The sequence below is a fragment of the Barbus barbus genome (genome assembly GCF_936440315.1).
Source record: "Barbus barbus genome assembly, chromosome: 43".
NCBI classification, from domain to species: Eukaryota; Metazoa; Chordata; class Actinopteri; order Cypriniformes; family Cyprinidae; genus Barbus; species Barbus barbus.
The window spans coordinates 10,294,289-10,308,958 of NC_136721.1; the positions used below are offsets into that span (position 1 = coordinate 10,294,289).

Consider the following 14,670-nt stretch of genomic DNA (forward strand, 5'->3'; position numbering starts at 1 on the left):
GAAAGGCAGTAAGGACAGCGTTAAAATAGTCCAAGTGACATCAGCGATTCAACCATAATTTTATGCAAGAATACTTTTTGTGAACAAAAAGAAAACAAAACAATTTATTCAACAATTTCTCCTCTTCCATGTCCGTCTTCGATGCATGTTCACGAGAGTTCTCTTGTGAACGCATGTCAACTGTATTCTCGTAGCTTCATAAATTGACTATTCACATGGACTATTTTAACGATGGTCAGAAAGCTCTCGGATTTCATCAAAAATATCTTAATTTGTGTTCTGAAGATAAACGAAGGTCTCACGGCTTTGGCACGACATGAAGGTGAGTAATTAATAACAGAATTTTCATTTTTGGATGAACTATCCCTTCAATGAATGTTTTCTTAATAATCTAACTTTTACTGGTTTTCTCACATAGTATAAATGACTATATATAGCAAAAAAAAACAGCTACCCTATTTTAGGAAAGAAGTCTCTCAAAGATACTCTCCACATAAAACTTGCAATTTTATGTTACAACCACAGATGTCCATAGAGAGACCAGAATTCCATGCTATACCTTTTGAAATACTTTCTTTAAAATACCTTCTGTACCTTTAAAATAGTTTGTTGCACTGAATATCAGCCATATCTTGCTTTTAATAAGCCTCTCCTCTATCTATCTATCTGATAAGCAAAAGTGGTCTCATAAGCATGTGACCCAGCTGACCGCAAACTGGATGACTCAGCTGGAAGAAGCCCCATTTTTACCTGAGCACGGAGAACATCTTGGCCATCTTCCCAATGGCACGGATCTTGTTCCTAATCACCTCTTTCCGAGCAGCTGCTGCATTGGCTGTGGGCGGAAAGAAAAAATCAAGCAGTCTCAGTATAACCAGAGGCTAAAAACCTCCAGAAACGTTTATTTTCTAACAGAGGTTATGTGTATTGTGTTGGCAGCAGTTTTGGGAGTAACTAACCCAAAGAAGCGACACTACTAACTATTTTGTCCAAGTATTTTTTTCCAAGTACAAGCTACTTTTTCACTCACATTGTTACACTGTATAACAATGTTTAGCGTGAATTAGATTCATTCACACAAAACAAAATTGTTTTTTGAGTCGAAGAAATACTGCTTCTGTTAAACTAAACAATATTGCTAAAGAATAATTACAGCTTGTAGTAGTAGTTTACATTTCTTTAAATTATAAGTAGCTTGTAGCTTGAAAAACTTTGGTCTCCCCAATACTGGTACAGTAGTTACGTTAGCGGCTAGCAAAGTCAAGTACTAAGATGAAACTTCAGGGCTATTACAAGCACAATATCACAAGAGTGCTACTTAACAGGAAAGAACTATGAGTCATAAATCAGGATGTACCTGACGTCAAAGAAAAGGCCCTTTCTGTCGAGAAATCATAATCATGTTTCATGCTGGTGAACTAATAAATTACATTCATCTTCTACATGCAATATAAAGGACATTGTGGAGCAAACGAGTGAAGATGTCTCACCGTCAAAGATCTCGTCTCCGTCATTCATCAGCTCATCATCAGAACAGATGCTCAACACATTTACCAGCATCTCCGTGACTGCAGGCAAAACAACGACACTCAGTCACAACATATCAAAACAACATTTAGTTGAAAGTATTGGACACTAGCAAAAGCTTTTTTGTCATTTCGGTTTTATCTTAAGGAAAAATACTGAAGATTGTCAAGTTTTGGGTTAAGATTTTTGCATTAAAGGATTAGTTCACCCCAAAATTAAAATTTTGTTGTCAATTACTCACCCTCATGTCGTTCCAAAGCTAAGACCTTTCTGACTCTAGACAGCAATGTAACTATCACGTTCAAGGCCCAGAAAGGTAGTAAGGACATAGTTAAAATGGTCCATGTGACATCAGTGGTTCAACCGTAATTTTATAATGCTACGAGAATACTTTTTGTGCACAAAGAAAACAAAAATAACGACTTTATTCAACAATTTCTTCTCTTCCACAACAGACTTCAATGCACATTCACGGAAACAAGCCGCAGCACATCCGGGATCTGCATCAGAATGCCAGCTCCTGCATCAGCAGCATCACACACATGCGTTGTGGTGCTCTCATGAATGCGTGATGAAGTATGGCATAGAAGAAAGGAATTGTTGAATAAAGTTGTTATTTCTGTTTTCTTTGCACATAAAAAAGTATTCTCATAACTTCAGTTGAACCACTGATGTCACATTTTACACACGACTATTTTAATGATGTCCTTACTACTTTTCTGGGCCTTGAAGGTGTCAGTTGCATTGCTGTCTTCTTGTCTATGCTGGGTCAGAAAGCTCTTCGATTTCATCAAAAATATCTTCATTTGTGTTCCAAAGATGAACGAAGGTCTTGGTTTGGAACGACATGAGGGTGAGTAATAAACAACAGAATTTTCATTTCCCTTTAAAACTATCCCTTTAAAAATTATACAATGTGACACTATTTTAAATAAATGGTTCTTTTGGACTTTCTAATCATCAAAGAAAATATATACAAACATTAACAAACATATATATATATATATATATATATAATAGTGCTGTCAAAATTAGCGCCTTAACGCATGTGATTGATTTTTTTCTAGCTTAACGAAGTTAAAGATAGTTAACACCGTTAACGCAGGGGCAGGGCTAGGGTTGGCCTCCCCACTCACAACTGCTGCTTCTGCCTCTTTTTTTTTTGACAAAAATTCCATTTATTTAGACGTCCAGAACGTCTTTATGACCATATCAAACAGGAGACTTTTCAGACGCGCACTCCACTTAGCCTCAGTGCCAGGCGTGAGTCCAAACGAACAGGTGACGGGGAGCTTCAGTACAACATCAGTGAACTGATGTCAAATGAGATGTTGCCAGGCCATATGTGACCCTGCACCACAAAAAAAAGTCTCAAGTCGCTGGGGTATATTTGTAGCAATAGCCAAAAATACATTGTATGGGTCAAAAATATTGAGTTTTCTTTTATGCTAAAAATCATTAGGATATTAAGTAAAGATCATGCTCCATGAAGATATTTTGTAAATTTCCTACTGTAAATATATCACAACTTAATTTTGATTAGTAATATGCAGTGCTAAGAACTTCATTTGGACAACTTTAAATCAATATTTAGATTTTTTTTGCACCCTCAGATTCCAGATTTTCAAATAGTTGTATCTTGGCCAAATATTGTCCTAACAAACCATACATCAATGGAAAGCTATTTATTCAGCTTTCAGATGATGTAGAATTTAAAAAAATTGACCCTTATTAGGTTTTGTGGTCCAGGGTCACATATGTCTCTCCTGTCTGCTGTTATACTGTGCTTGTAACACATGCTCTTCAATTGTACGCACAAATGCGCTGTATATCATTTCATATTAAAGCACAATTATATATAAAAGGTTGTGAGAAAACACAATGCGTGTAAGATCCACGTCACGTTTAGCAGCGGCAGCTCTTAAAAAAATAGCAGCCAACAAACCTAATAACCCAGCTGCTGTGATGTCTGTTAATCAAAGAAAAAAAGAAAATCAGTAACTTTTGTAGCTTTAAGGATTCAAATAGGAATTCAGTGTTTGATAACTGGAATAACTGGATAATTTATTCAATTTCTATGTATTTCCTACTTGCTGAAGGGCACAGGTTTGACATTTATTATAATGGGTTTATGTGAAGATTGTTATAAGTTAAATTAAAAGTTGATATTTTTTAAAGTCTAATTGATAGCTCTCATGGCTATAATCAATGCTTAATTTCATAGAGACATCAGTATTGGTATCAGTGATACTCGCCTTCAGTCATAAAAAAGATGCCACTAAACAAATATTTAAAAAAAATATACTGTCTTTATGTTGTTTGTACATTTATTTGAAGATTGCATGTGAAATTATTGCAATATAAAAGAATATTTAAAAACTTTAATGTTACGTGGTATTAACTGCAATTAATTTCAGAATAAATGTGCGAATAATTAAAGTTTCTTAATCAATTGACAGCACTAATATATATATATATGTGTGTGTGTGTGTGTGTGTGTGTGCATACATAGCCCTCACATACTGTTGCTCTTTTGTTGATTTTGATTGTTTCCATTGTCCTCATTTGTAAGTCGCTTTGGATAAAAGTGTATGCTAAATAACTAAATATAAATGTAGTATGAATATGAAATATATGAAATAAAGGTACCTTTCTCCCCCACAAATGGCAGCGACCAGGTGAAAACATCCATGAAATTTGGCAGCCAGTAAGGATGAGGGGAGCAATTAAACTGCCGGATGTTCATTACATTGTTCTCATACTTCAGGACGGCAGCTGAGGAAGTGAATAATAAGGAAAAGTGAGCCTCCAGCTTATGAAAATTTGCGAATCAATAATATGAGAAATAATCTCAAGAGAGCATGGCTTCCTGAGCCGCTGGGTTTGATTCCTAATCGACTGATTCAAGTGGAATCGTCGTCTACATTTTTGCCTGAAATTATTGTACACACAATAATATGAAAAAACCCAAGCTAAATGAGCTTTATAAGGAAGAAAATGTCAATCAAACATGGTGTTAATACATCTGGATATACAGTATATCAATTTTGTATGTGCCTGAACATTCATTTTCACAAAAAGCTTCCACTAGATGGTACTGCTGAGAGGTTGACCCTGTTCCATCAGCGGATGATAAGACCACATGGATGGAGTCACTCAAGCTGATGGTCCTTCCCACGCACTCGTCCAGCTCTCTGTTCCCATCACAATGCTCCATTTTTCTCGCACATAAGGAAAAACACGACTCACCTTTATTGTTGTAAACATCAAGATAGTTTGGCGCAGAGAAGATGGTAATTAGGGAAGGGAAGCCAGTGGTCTGACTCTTCCTGTACATCCGGTACCTTTTAGAAGATAGAGAGAGAAGACAAAAACACTTTAATTTACTTTTTATAGACAAAATGTGCAGAAAACTGTGTGTGTATGAAAAAAGTGTACCTTTAAAAGTACACCTTAGTACCTTATCTACACCTTAAGGGTGCATATTAATACACAAAAATTTAAATACAGAGCGAAAGACCGGTAATACATACCCTGCATCTTGTGCTTCATGTGCTCGAATGATTGATAACAAGTTATTATTCTGTAGGAAGTCACAGACAGCCGGATAACTGCAACACAGAGATTGAGAGAAGGAAAGGAGAATGAGAGAGAAAATAAGAGCCAACATTAGAAACTGTGGGTGGACGTGCCTCATTAATGTTGTATTGTTTTTTCAATGCTTTCCACTGTCAGCCAACCAAAACATTCATATGTGAATGGAGCACGGGTGCAGTTCAACATGCATCCAGCAGGGGCAGCGTGGGCCTCAACTGTTGTTGTGCAGCTCTATCAGATATCCTGAGAAAGAAATCCTGTTTATTTATTTTTTTACATATTTGCAATTCTGAGCTCATATCATAGACTGTAAAAAAAGATGGACGACGCGTCTCCGCTTCCTTCCACTATAGAAAAGTGAAGCCAAAACATCTCAGTATGGCCGCTGCCATCGTGAGTAAATTATGTAATTTGGAGTCTGCACAGTAGATTCATTTGGAGCCAGAGTCTGCGCAGTAGAGATTCGTTTGTAGCCCGAGTCTGCGCAGTAGAGATTCGTTTGGAGCCTGAGTCTGCGCAGTAGAGATTCGTTTGGAGCCTGAGTCTGCGCAGTAGAGATTCGTTTGGAGCCTGAGTCTGCGCAGTAGAGATTTGTTTGGAGCCCGAGTCTGCGCAGTAGAGATTTGTTTGGAGCCAGAGTCTGCGCAGTAGAGATTCGTTTGGAGCCAGAGTCTGCGCAGTAGAGATTTGTTTGTAGCCCGAGTCTGCGCAGTAGAGATTCGTTTGGAGCCTGAGTCTGCGCAGTAGAGATTCGTTTGGAGCCTGAGTCTGCGCAGTAGAGATTCGTTTGGAGCCTGAGTCTGCGCAGTAGAGATTTGTTTGGAGCCCGAGTCTGCGCAGTAGAGATTTGTTTGGAGCCAGAGTCTGCGCAGTAGAGATTCGTTTGGAGCCTGAGTCTGCGCAGTAGAGATTAGTTTGTAGCCAGAGTCTGCGCAGTAGAGATTCGTTTGGAGCCTGAGTCTGCGCAGTAGAGATTTGTTTGGAGCCCGAGTCTGCGCAGTAGAGATTTGTTTGGAGCCCGAGTCTGCGCAATAGAGATTCATTTGGAGCCCGAGTCTGCGCAGTAGAGATTTGTTTGGAGCCAGAGTCTGCGCAGTAGAGATTCGTTTGGAGCCTGAGTCTGCGCAGTAGAGATTAGTTTGTAGCCAGAGTCTGCGCAGTAGAGATTCGTTTGGAGCCTGAGTCTGCGCAGTAGAGATTTGTTTGGAGCCTGAGTCTGCGCAGTAGAGATTTGTTTGGAGCCCGAGTCTGCGCAGTAGAGATTTGTTTGGAGCCCGAGTCTGCGCAATAGAGATTCATTTGGAGCCCGAGTCTGCGCAGTAGAGATTTGTTTGGAGCCCGAGTCTGCGCAGTAGAGATTTGTTTGGAGCCCGAGTCTGCGCAATAGAGATTCATTTGGAGCCCGAGTCTGCGCAGTAGAGTTGTGGGGTGGAGCCGCGGAATCAAACTCCCGCACACCCAATCAACCATTATGACACGCCCCGTTTTTATAGCATCAATTACTAGCTAAAATCAAACTTACCACAAAAACAAACAATTTAACATATATCAGCGTGATAACAACTACCATGACCAAAATCATATTTTGGAAAATTGTATTGGAAGTGTAATTAATTTTTTTGTTATGACTCAAGTCCCATTCCTTTACATGGAGAGTTTATGACCTGTACTGCGGCCAGCCACCAGGGGGCGATCAAAGAGCCCGCAGCTTCAGTTTCCAGTATGAGTGAGACATACCCGGTTCATATATGTATTTTCATAGACATTTTCACTCACAGTCTCAGCAGACCCAATATGATTTATGTTTCAATTAAATTACTTGTTCAAAGTATTGTGGTACTTTATCTCACAGTGCTGTCTCAATATTCTCATGCCAAGAATTTTTGTTATATTTTGAAGATTGGTCACTATTCAGAGCAACTCTTTACTTTAACAAATGTATTGCTCCTCATTAGTTAATACGTTAACTAACGTTAACTAATGGGACCATATTGTGTCATGTTGCCATTGCTTCTTTTCAACCAAAACATAAATTCAGAATCAGAATACAATTGCTATACACTAAAATAATATATATATATATATATATATATATATATATATATATATACACACACACACACAAACCCTGCAATATCATATAGAGTAAATTAGTGTTGGTCCACATTTTCAGTCCCATTGATTCCGGAAGTATTTTTACCATAGGGTTTTCCTACAGGGATTGTAAAAAAAATTTTTTGTTAAAGTGTTATAAGCCATCAACCAAGCCAAACAGCTACGAGGTGAATCATAACATTACAAACTTTGATTTAAAGCAAGAAAACATTTGAAAATCAGACAAAAAGACAAAATATAGCTGTGTACTTAACTACACAGAAAAACTACAATCCCATGAAGCATTGCAAATGACATAATATAATTAAAAACAATGGAGAGTTATGAAACTACATTTTTTTTATATTGGTATATTATACATATAGAAACAATAAGTTTCACATAGCAAGTGCTGACTCGATTACATTATAACTTCACGGTAGTTGGCGTTCCCTGCAGAGGCTGAGCTCTTTTGGCTCAATTTGCTCACCACGACTCTCTGATTATTGCAATTTTCTGAACAGAATCATGGGTAGTGTAGTTTTTCATGACAAATTCAACTGTTAAACAGAATGAATTTAAAAATAAGCTTAAAAAAAATAATGCAAACAAATGGCTTCAACAAAAACATATAGCTTCAATTAACAACCTCAGAACTCAAAGAAGGTCTGTGTTTATAGGCTTATCAGCCACAATTTAAGTCACTAAAATTGAATTTTTTACTTCCGGAACACTCTGCCGCAATCAAAAAAACTGATTTATATTACTTTTACTTTACTTACTTTTGTCATTTAGCAGACGCTTTTGTCCAAAGCGACTTACAAATAAGAAAAAGTAACTAAAACTAAAAAGTTACAACTCTATAAATACTATCTACCCACATATTTAAGAAAATAAAGAAATTAAATAAAATTAACACATGCATATAACAACAACATTTCAATAATAAACATATCAATGAAAAAATTAAATAAAAAGCTACTACTATCCCTTGCCGGTGTCCCTGCCCGGTGGAGTCGCACGGTAGAGTCGATGGTCTTTACACTCTTTACTTTTTTACTTTTGTCATTTAGCAGACGCTTTTGTCCAAAGCGACTTACAAATAAGAAAAAGTAACTAAAACTAAAAAGTTACAACTCTATAAATACTATCTACCCACATATTTAAGAAAATAAAGAAATTAAATAAAATTAACACATGCATATAACAACAACATTTCAATAATAAACATATCAATGAAAAAATTAAATAAAAAGCTACTACTATCCCTTGCCGGTGTCCCTGCCCGGTGGAGTCGCACGGTAGAGTCGATGGTCTTTACACTCTTTGGTCTTCACACTAAGAGGGCTTCACACGACGACTGCCGCGACCGCTGCCGCGGTATAATAACCTTTATTATACCAAACCAACAAATGATCATTTCAATTCAGCTGGACCCACTTTCCTGTTTATCAACTACAAATGGCCAAGCAAGTGCACACACTGACAAGATACACGATACAGTACGAGACCAAACGCGATTTCAGCAACTCTCATCCTAGTAAACAAAATAAGCGTTTCCTAGCAACGGCAAATGCCCTAAACACTGAGACAAGTAAATACACTTACGAGCTGATTTTAAACTTCCGCTGATAGACTACTTCTCTTAAAGACCACTTCATTACACTGCCTTCTGCTGGCGCTTGAACCCACTTTCCTGTTTATCAACTACAAATGGCCAAGCAAGTGCACACACTGACAAGATACACGATACAGTACGAGACCAAACGCGATTTCCAAACGCGATAATAATAATTTTTTATTATCCTTTGATTTTCACCCATATTCCAAACCTGTAACATTTTCTTTATTCTGTGGAACACACAAGGAGATGTTAGGCAGAATGTTAATGCTGCTCTTTTCCATACAATGAAAATTAATGGAGATGGATGCTGTCAAGCTTCACTGTGAGAAAGCGCTAACATATGTTTGCCTACAACCCAGAGAGTGTGTAACGGAAGGTGTGAGCTGCTCTAGATCTTTCTCTCTCTCATGTCGTCGGCTAATGAGGGGGCACTGCTGCTTTACCGCAGCTCTCTACCAATCACTTCTTCTTCTGCATCTCTCTTTCTCTCTCGCTATCACTCGCTCCAGTTTGGGAAGAGGAAACGGGTCGTCATGGCAACACCACACTGCAGAGCCCTTGGGGATTGTGGGATAGATCGCGAAGCTGAGTTGCCGCTGCTGGCCGCAGTGTAAGCCCTTCACTCACTCCTTTCATCTCGCTCTTTCTGCTGACTACAGTACGATGCAAGAGGCTGAAAGGGCATCCCCCATCTCCTCTTCTGACAGCTTCACCATAGTCTCGCATGACCAGACGTTTGATCAGCATAAAATCTGGTCCACTTCCAATTTAATCTGACGAAGCGTCCACTTAGACAAATACATAATATTTTTACATATTAGAAATCACGGCGGAAAAATATGCATGTTAACACACTTTTAGTTTAGAAAAAAATCACCTACTAAGCTTTTCTGTGTAAAGTTATATTCATTTGAACTTTGTTGTAATGCCAATGCTACGCCTAAACTCCTAAAACAATTGTAAAAATGCAGAGAACAACTTTCAAGTCAAAATAGTTTTAAGAGAAGAACTTCATTAAGTTCTTTCATGAAATGACAAGCTTCACATTTCTGTGATGATTTACATTACTTTTTCATTTTTGCTTTTTTATAGGAACATTATTTTTTGTGGTAATTGTCCCTCCGCAGGAAGATTGATTGACAGGTGAGCTGACCAATCATAATGCCGAATCTGCCATTTTGTCCGATAAACAAACCAGACAGTCGGTGGATTTGAATTTGAAAAACTGTGTGTTTTTATGTCTTTCTGTGGTTGAAACAAGGTACTTTCTGATGTTCATTCATGTTTATTTTGTGCTATAACTAGTAAAGAGGAAGAGATGATCGCTTCACATGCCACTTAAACCGACAAAGTTTTAAAGCTGAGACTATGTTTCATACCTAAAGTAACCTGATCTGTCTTGTCTGTCTGTGTGTTGTCAGTTTTCTCTTTGCTCCACTATGTAATTTTCACTGCGTAAGAACATGATGTGTAGTGTGAGAGCGGCATGGCTTGTCGGACATAGCAACGTTAACTGGAGAGGGTCTTTATACTACTTGCTTCTTCTATTCTCTAAATGTCTTCATTTGTGAGAAAACCATATACATGGAGTCTGCAAGTGCATAAAGGCAATCACATAAACAAACAGAGTGAATGGAGTGAAAGAGGGGTGATTAAACACCAACATGGTGATTCAGGTAGGTGGGCAGCTCGAGGAACACTGACAACCCAGATTAAAACAAATGGCTTCTGTGCACCTTGCATAACAGAGATGTGTGTGGGTATGTATCTGTCTAAGTAGAGTATGCAGCGCTGTGTGTATATGTGATGAATTCAGATGTGTGTGTTCTATAACATAGCTGCCTCTGGTATTATGCATATAACACAGAGACACACTAATGAATGTAGGGCTCCAAACCACTGGCCGAAATCTGCAGTTTACACCAGACCAGACACTAAACACTAGATAGATAGATAGATAGATAGATGATAGATAGATAGATAGATAGATAGATAGATAGATAGATAGATAGATAGATAGATAGATAGATAGATAGATAGATAGATAGATAGATAGATAGATAGATAGATAGATAGATAGATAGATAGATGTCTGATACTGAGCTCCTGTACTTGTACTCGTTAAAATGGCCCAATACCAAACGCCGATCCCACACAGCTTGTGATAAGTGCCATATTCAGTCAAAGAAATACAGTCAACAGAACAACAGACAGTAGAATGGAGTTATTAGAGATTAAGGATGTCTACGAAGTATATGCATGCAATGAAATTATTGTTAAACATTCAGTATTGACGCCTGTATAGCTGATGTACGTGAGCTGATGGGCTAAACAAAGCACGCTGAGTGGATTGAGATGCGCGGCGGCGCAGAAGCGCGAGCTCGTCGAGTGAATATCCCTTTCTCACAGACATCACTGGGTAGTTAGTAGTTCGGTCGGATATGTCAAAAACAAGTAAGTAAAACAATACAGGAGTTAGTTAACTCTCATTCTGCGCCATCACCAATGTGTGCGCGCGTTTTGCTTGCTTCATGATTGATTATGCATTATATGAGTGGCTTTGGAATATAAATTGCAGCGCGTTTTAGCAACTTTTATTTCTGAAAATATCACAGTTAGGAGATTTATAACCAGTGGTTCCCTGCATTATTACAGCAAAACGCGTAATTACAGTACTGAGCCACTGCAATGGCGCAGCTCTAATGCTATTAAATTAAAGATGATGTACCATAGAGCAAAAAAATGAACAGTGAAAGTAACAAAAACTTGTAAAATACATTATAATGGGCATAATTAAGTGTGAAAATAACAGAAGATATTATACAGTCAAATCAAAATAAAGTAAACTGTGATATATTATAACCAAAAATTCGTCATACAGTGGACTACCCGTAAAATTGATACAAATTTGGGGAAAAAAATTATTCAGACCGAGTCTGGGAAAAAAAACTGAAGTTTAGGTTTGCATGAACCTGGTTTACAGCATGCCCAGGAGACTACAAGGCTGTCATTAAGGCTAAGGGTTGCCCGACAGACTGAGTATTGATAGTTGTGTAAATATTGTCATACTAACAGCTGTCTGAATAATTTTTGGTTGATTGAAATCCATTATTTACCTTTCTATCAAAGTTATCTGACATTATAAAGCTGAATTTGTTCAGACACAGTTTTACTCTGAGTTATTGTCATATTTTATTACCATTTTCTAAACTATAGCGAATAAACCATGATAATGTGAGAAATTTTAAAGGTGTCTGAATACATTTTGGTTTGACTGTATTTATTTGATAAATGAAGTTAACCAATTAACATTATACATACTCTTTTGGTTTCTGTACCCAATATTTTAAAAATGTACAAATGCAATTAAAATATCAGTATCGGTACTCGGTATCGGCAAATAACAAAAATAATGGCATCGGTGCATCCCTAGATAGATAGATAGATAGATAGATAGCTAGATAGATAGATACTGTTTGGTTTCAGAAGACTACGTGCTAATGCTAATGCTAAAACACAAACATTGAAATGCTGAAAAAAACAGACCAATCTTCACTCTCGCTCAGAAACACTCATTCTCACATACACCAGTGTACTGCCGTTCCATCAGATTTTCAGCAGAGTGTGTGAAATATTAAGAGGCTGTTGCTCTATACAGTCAGAGCAGAAGACAGAAAACAACATCAACCCTGAGCACCTGGAAAGACCCAACAACCCCCCATCGACCCAGCTGTCCCCACACATACATACACACACATATATCCGCCCACATATGTGAACAATATGTTACACAACATCAAAGCACACACATATTATGCACATTCATGGCATCGTGGCAGCGGAATTAAGACATACATATAGAATCTCACCGAACTGTGGGATAAAGTTGCAATTACCATTTATATTTTTTTATTCTGTGGCAGTAAAAAGATTCCATAGGTTTCAAATCCCTCATTTAAAACCCTCTGAAATCAATCCTCCAAATTAAAATCCTAATATCATAATTTTCTATATCTGGTTAAAAGAGTGAACAAAAAATGAATATATAAACATTTTTGAAAAAATATTTAGAAAACAAATACAAAAATATCTGCCACCATTCAAAAGTTTGGGGGCAATAAGATTTTTTTCAAAGAAATGAATACATTTATAAAAAAAGTATATGTTAAATTGATCAAAAGTGACAGAAAATACATTTATAATGTTGCAAAAGGTTTATATTTTAAATAAATGGTGGTCGTCTTTAAAAAAAGGTATTGTTTCAAATTCCACAATCACTTTCAACACTGATAATAATAAGAAATGTTTCTTGAGCAGCAAATCAGTATATTAGATTGATTTCTGAAGGATCATATGACACTAAGGGCAAGATCTGCGCTATTGCAAACCGCCTTTTGGCATTAAAATAGTACTGTCAGGATTTACTAAAGACGCGCCGTGAAGAATTAGCGCTGAAAAGTTATTTTTGCGCCTGACCTTATTGAATATACATTTATAGGAGTTTCCCTTTCAGCCGCAAAATTAAGACTATTAAAATGAATCACGTAATGCAATTTACTAAAGTTTGACCTCGTCAAATTACTGGTATTTGCGCCATTATTTAACCCCCCCCCAAAAAGCACGTCTTAAACTATTTTTCGCTTGAAATGGCTGCATTTGTTGCTAGGAGGAGGCACTGCAGAGAACAGAGAACGCGTGGTAGAAGGGAGAGGATTTTTTTTCCACTCATTTTAATTTACATGGAATGCCAGAACAACACATTATCCGAATCCGAACAGATCCTTACACTAATTTGCGCTGTGCTTGGTAGATTGCATAACAGACATGTTTAAAAACATTTAAAAAATCTTACTGACCCGAAAATTTCGTTTTACATTTTTGTTGTTTCATGAATGGTTTTACTATTTACAGTATGCTGATAATACCATTATAGCCTATTTAATGGCAGATTCAGCATATTCCCACTCAGACACATCAAAACACACACCCTTAACCACACAAAAACCACCCACCTGTAGAAGTATGAGCATCCTCTGACCGTGTTGTGGCTAAAGAACTCTTGGCTCTTTTCATTGCCGAAGTCCTCCAAGGGATCAGACCAAAGCAAATCACACATAGGCCCGAATGCTGGGGGCTCCTTAAACCGGTCCAACTAGGCCACAGAGACACAAATATAATACAGAATACAGAAATACACACATATACTGCTTTCTTGTGGCCATGCATGAAATCTTTCTCCTCCCACACACAGCGCTGCTGTTCACGCATGGCTTGGCAGTACCTTCTTTATGTCGTCTAAGTTCTGTATTTCTGGGGACAGGCCACCGTGGACACACAGGAACTGCTGGTTCATGAGAGCTGCCAAGGGCAGACAGTCAAACGCACCCATACAGGCATCGTAAACCTGCTCTGAATACTTGATTTTACCTGATAGACAGTGAGGGAGAGAAACAGCGAGTGAGTACAAAGGATAATAAGTCGTTTTGGTCACACTTTAGTTTGGGGACCTATTCTCACTATTAAATAATAGATCACCCAAAAATGAACATTTTGTCATCATTTACTCATCCTCATGTCGTTCCAAACCTGTTATGTTTAACACAAAAGAAGATATTTTGAAGAATTTTGAAAAACCAAACAGTTGAACCAAACATTGACTCAATGGGGAGCATCACCTGTTTGATTACCAGCATTCTTCAAAATATTTTCTTGTATGGAAATTGGAACGACACGAGAGTGTGATGACAACATTTTCATTTTTGGGTGAACTATCCCTTTGACTATTAACTACAACTTTTGTCTCAATAAACTCCTAATTTGCTGCTTAG

General features: G+C 37.6%; 1 protein-coding gene across 1 annotated transcript in view; it reads right to left on the minus strand.

Moving 5' to 3' along the window:
- The window catches only part of LOC306862456 (protein phosphatase 3 catalytic subunit alpha-like), a gene marked incomplete at its 5' end in the record, with an annotated part of 57,419 nt that overhangs the window by 5,728 nt on the left and 37,021 nt on the right, over positions 1–14,670 (minus strand). The window contains 7 exons of the mRNA XM_079405264.1: positions 751–835; positions 1,491–1,568; positions 4,177–4,302; positions 4,777–4,871; positions 5,061–5,138; positions 13,855–13,994; positions 14,124–14,269. Of these exons, the coding sequence (XP_079261390.1) occupies positions 751–835; positions 1,491–1,568; positions 4,177–4,302; positions 4,777–4,871; positions 5,061–5,138; positions 13,855–13,994; positions 14,124–14,269 (748 nt within the window). The remainder of the gene's footprint in view (positions 1–750; positions 836–1,490; positions 1,569–4,176; positions 4,303–4,776; positions 4,872–5,060; positions 5,139–13,854; positions 13,995–14,123; positions 14,270–14,670) is intronic.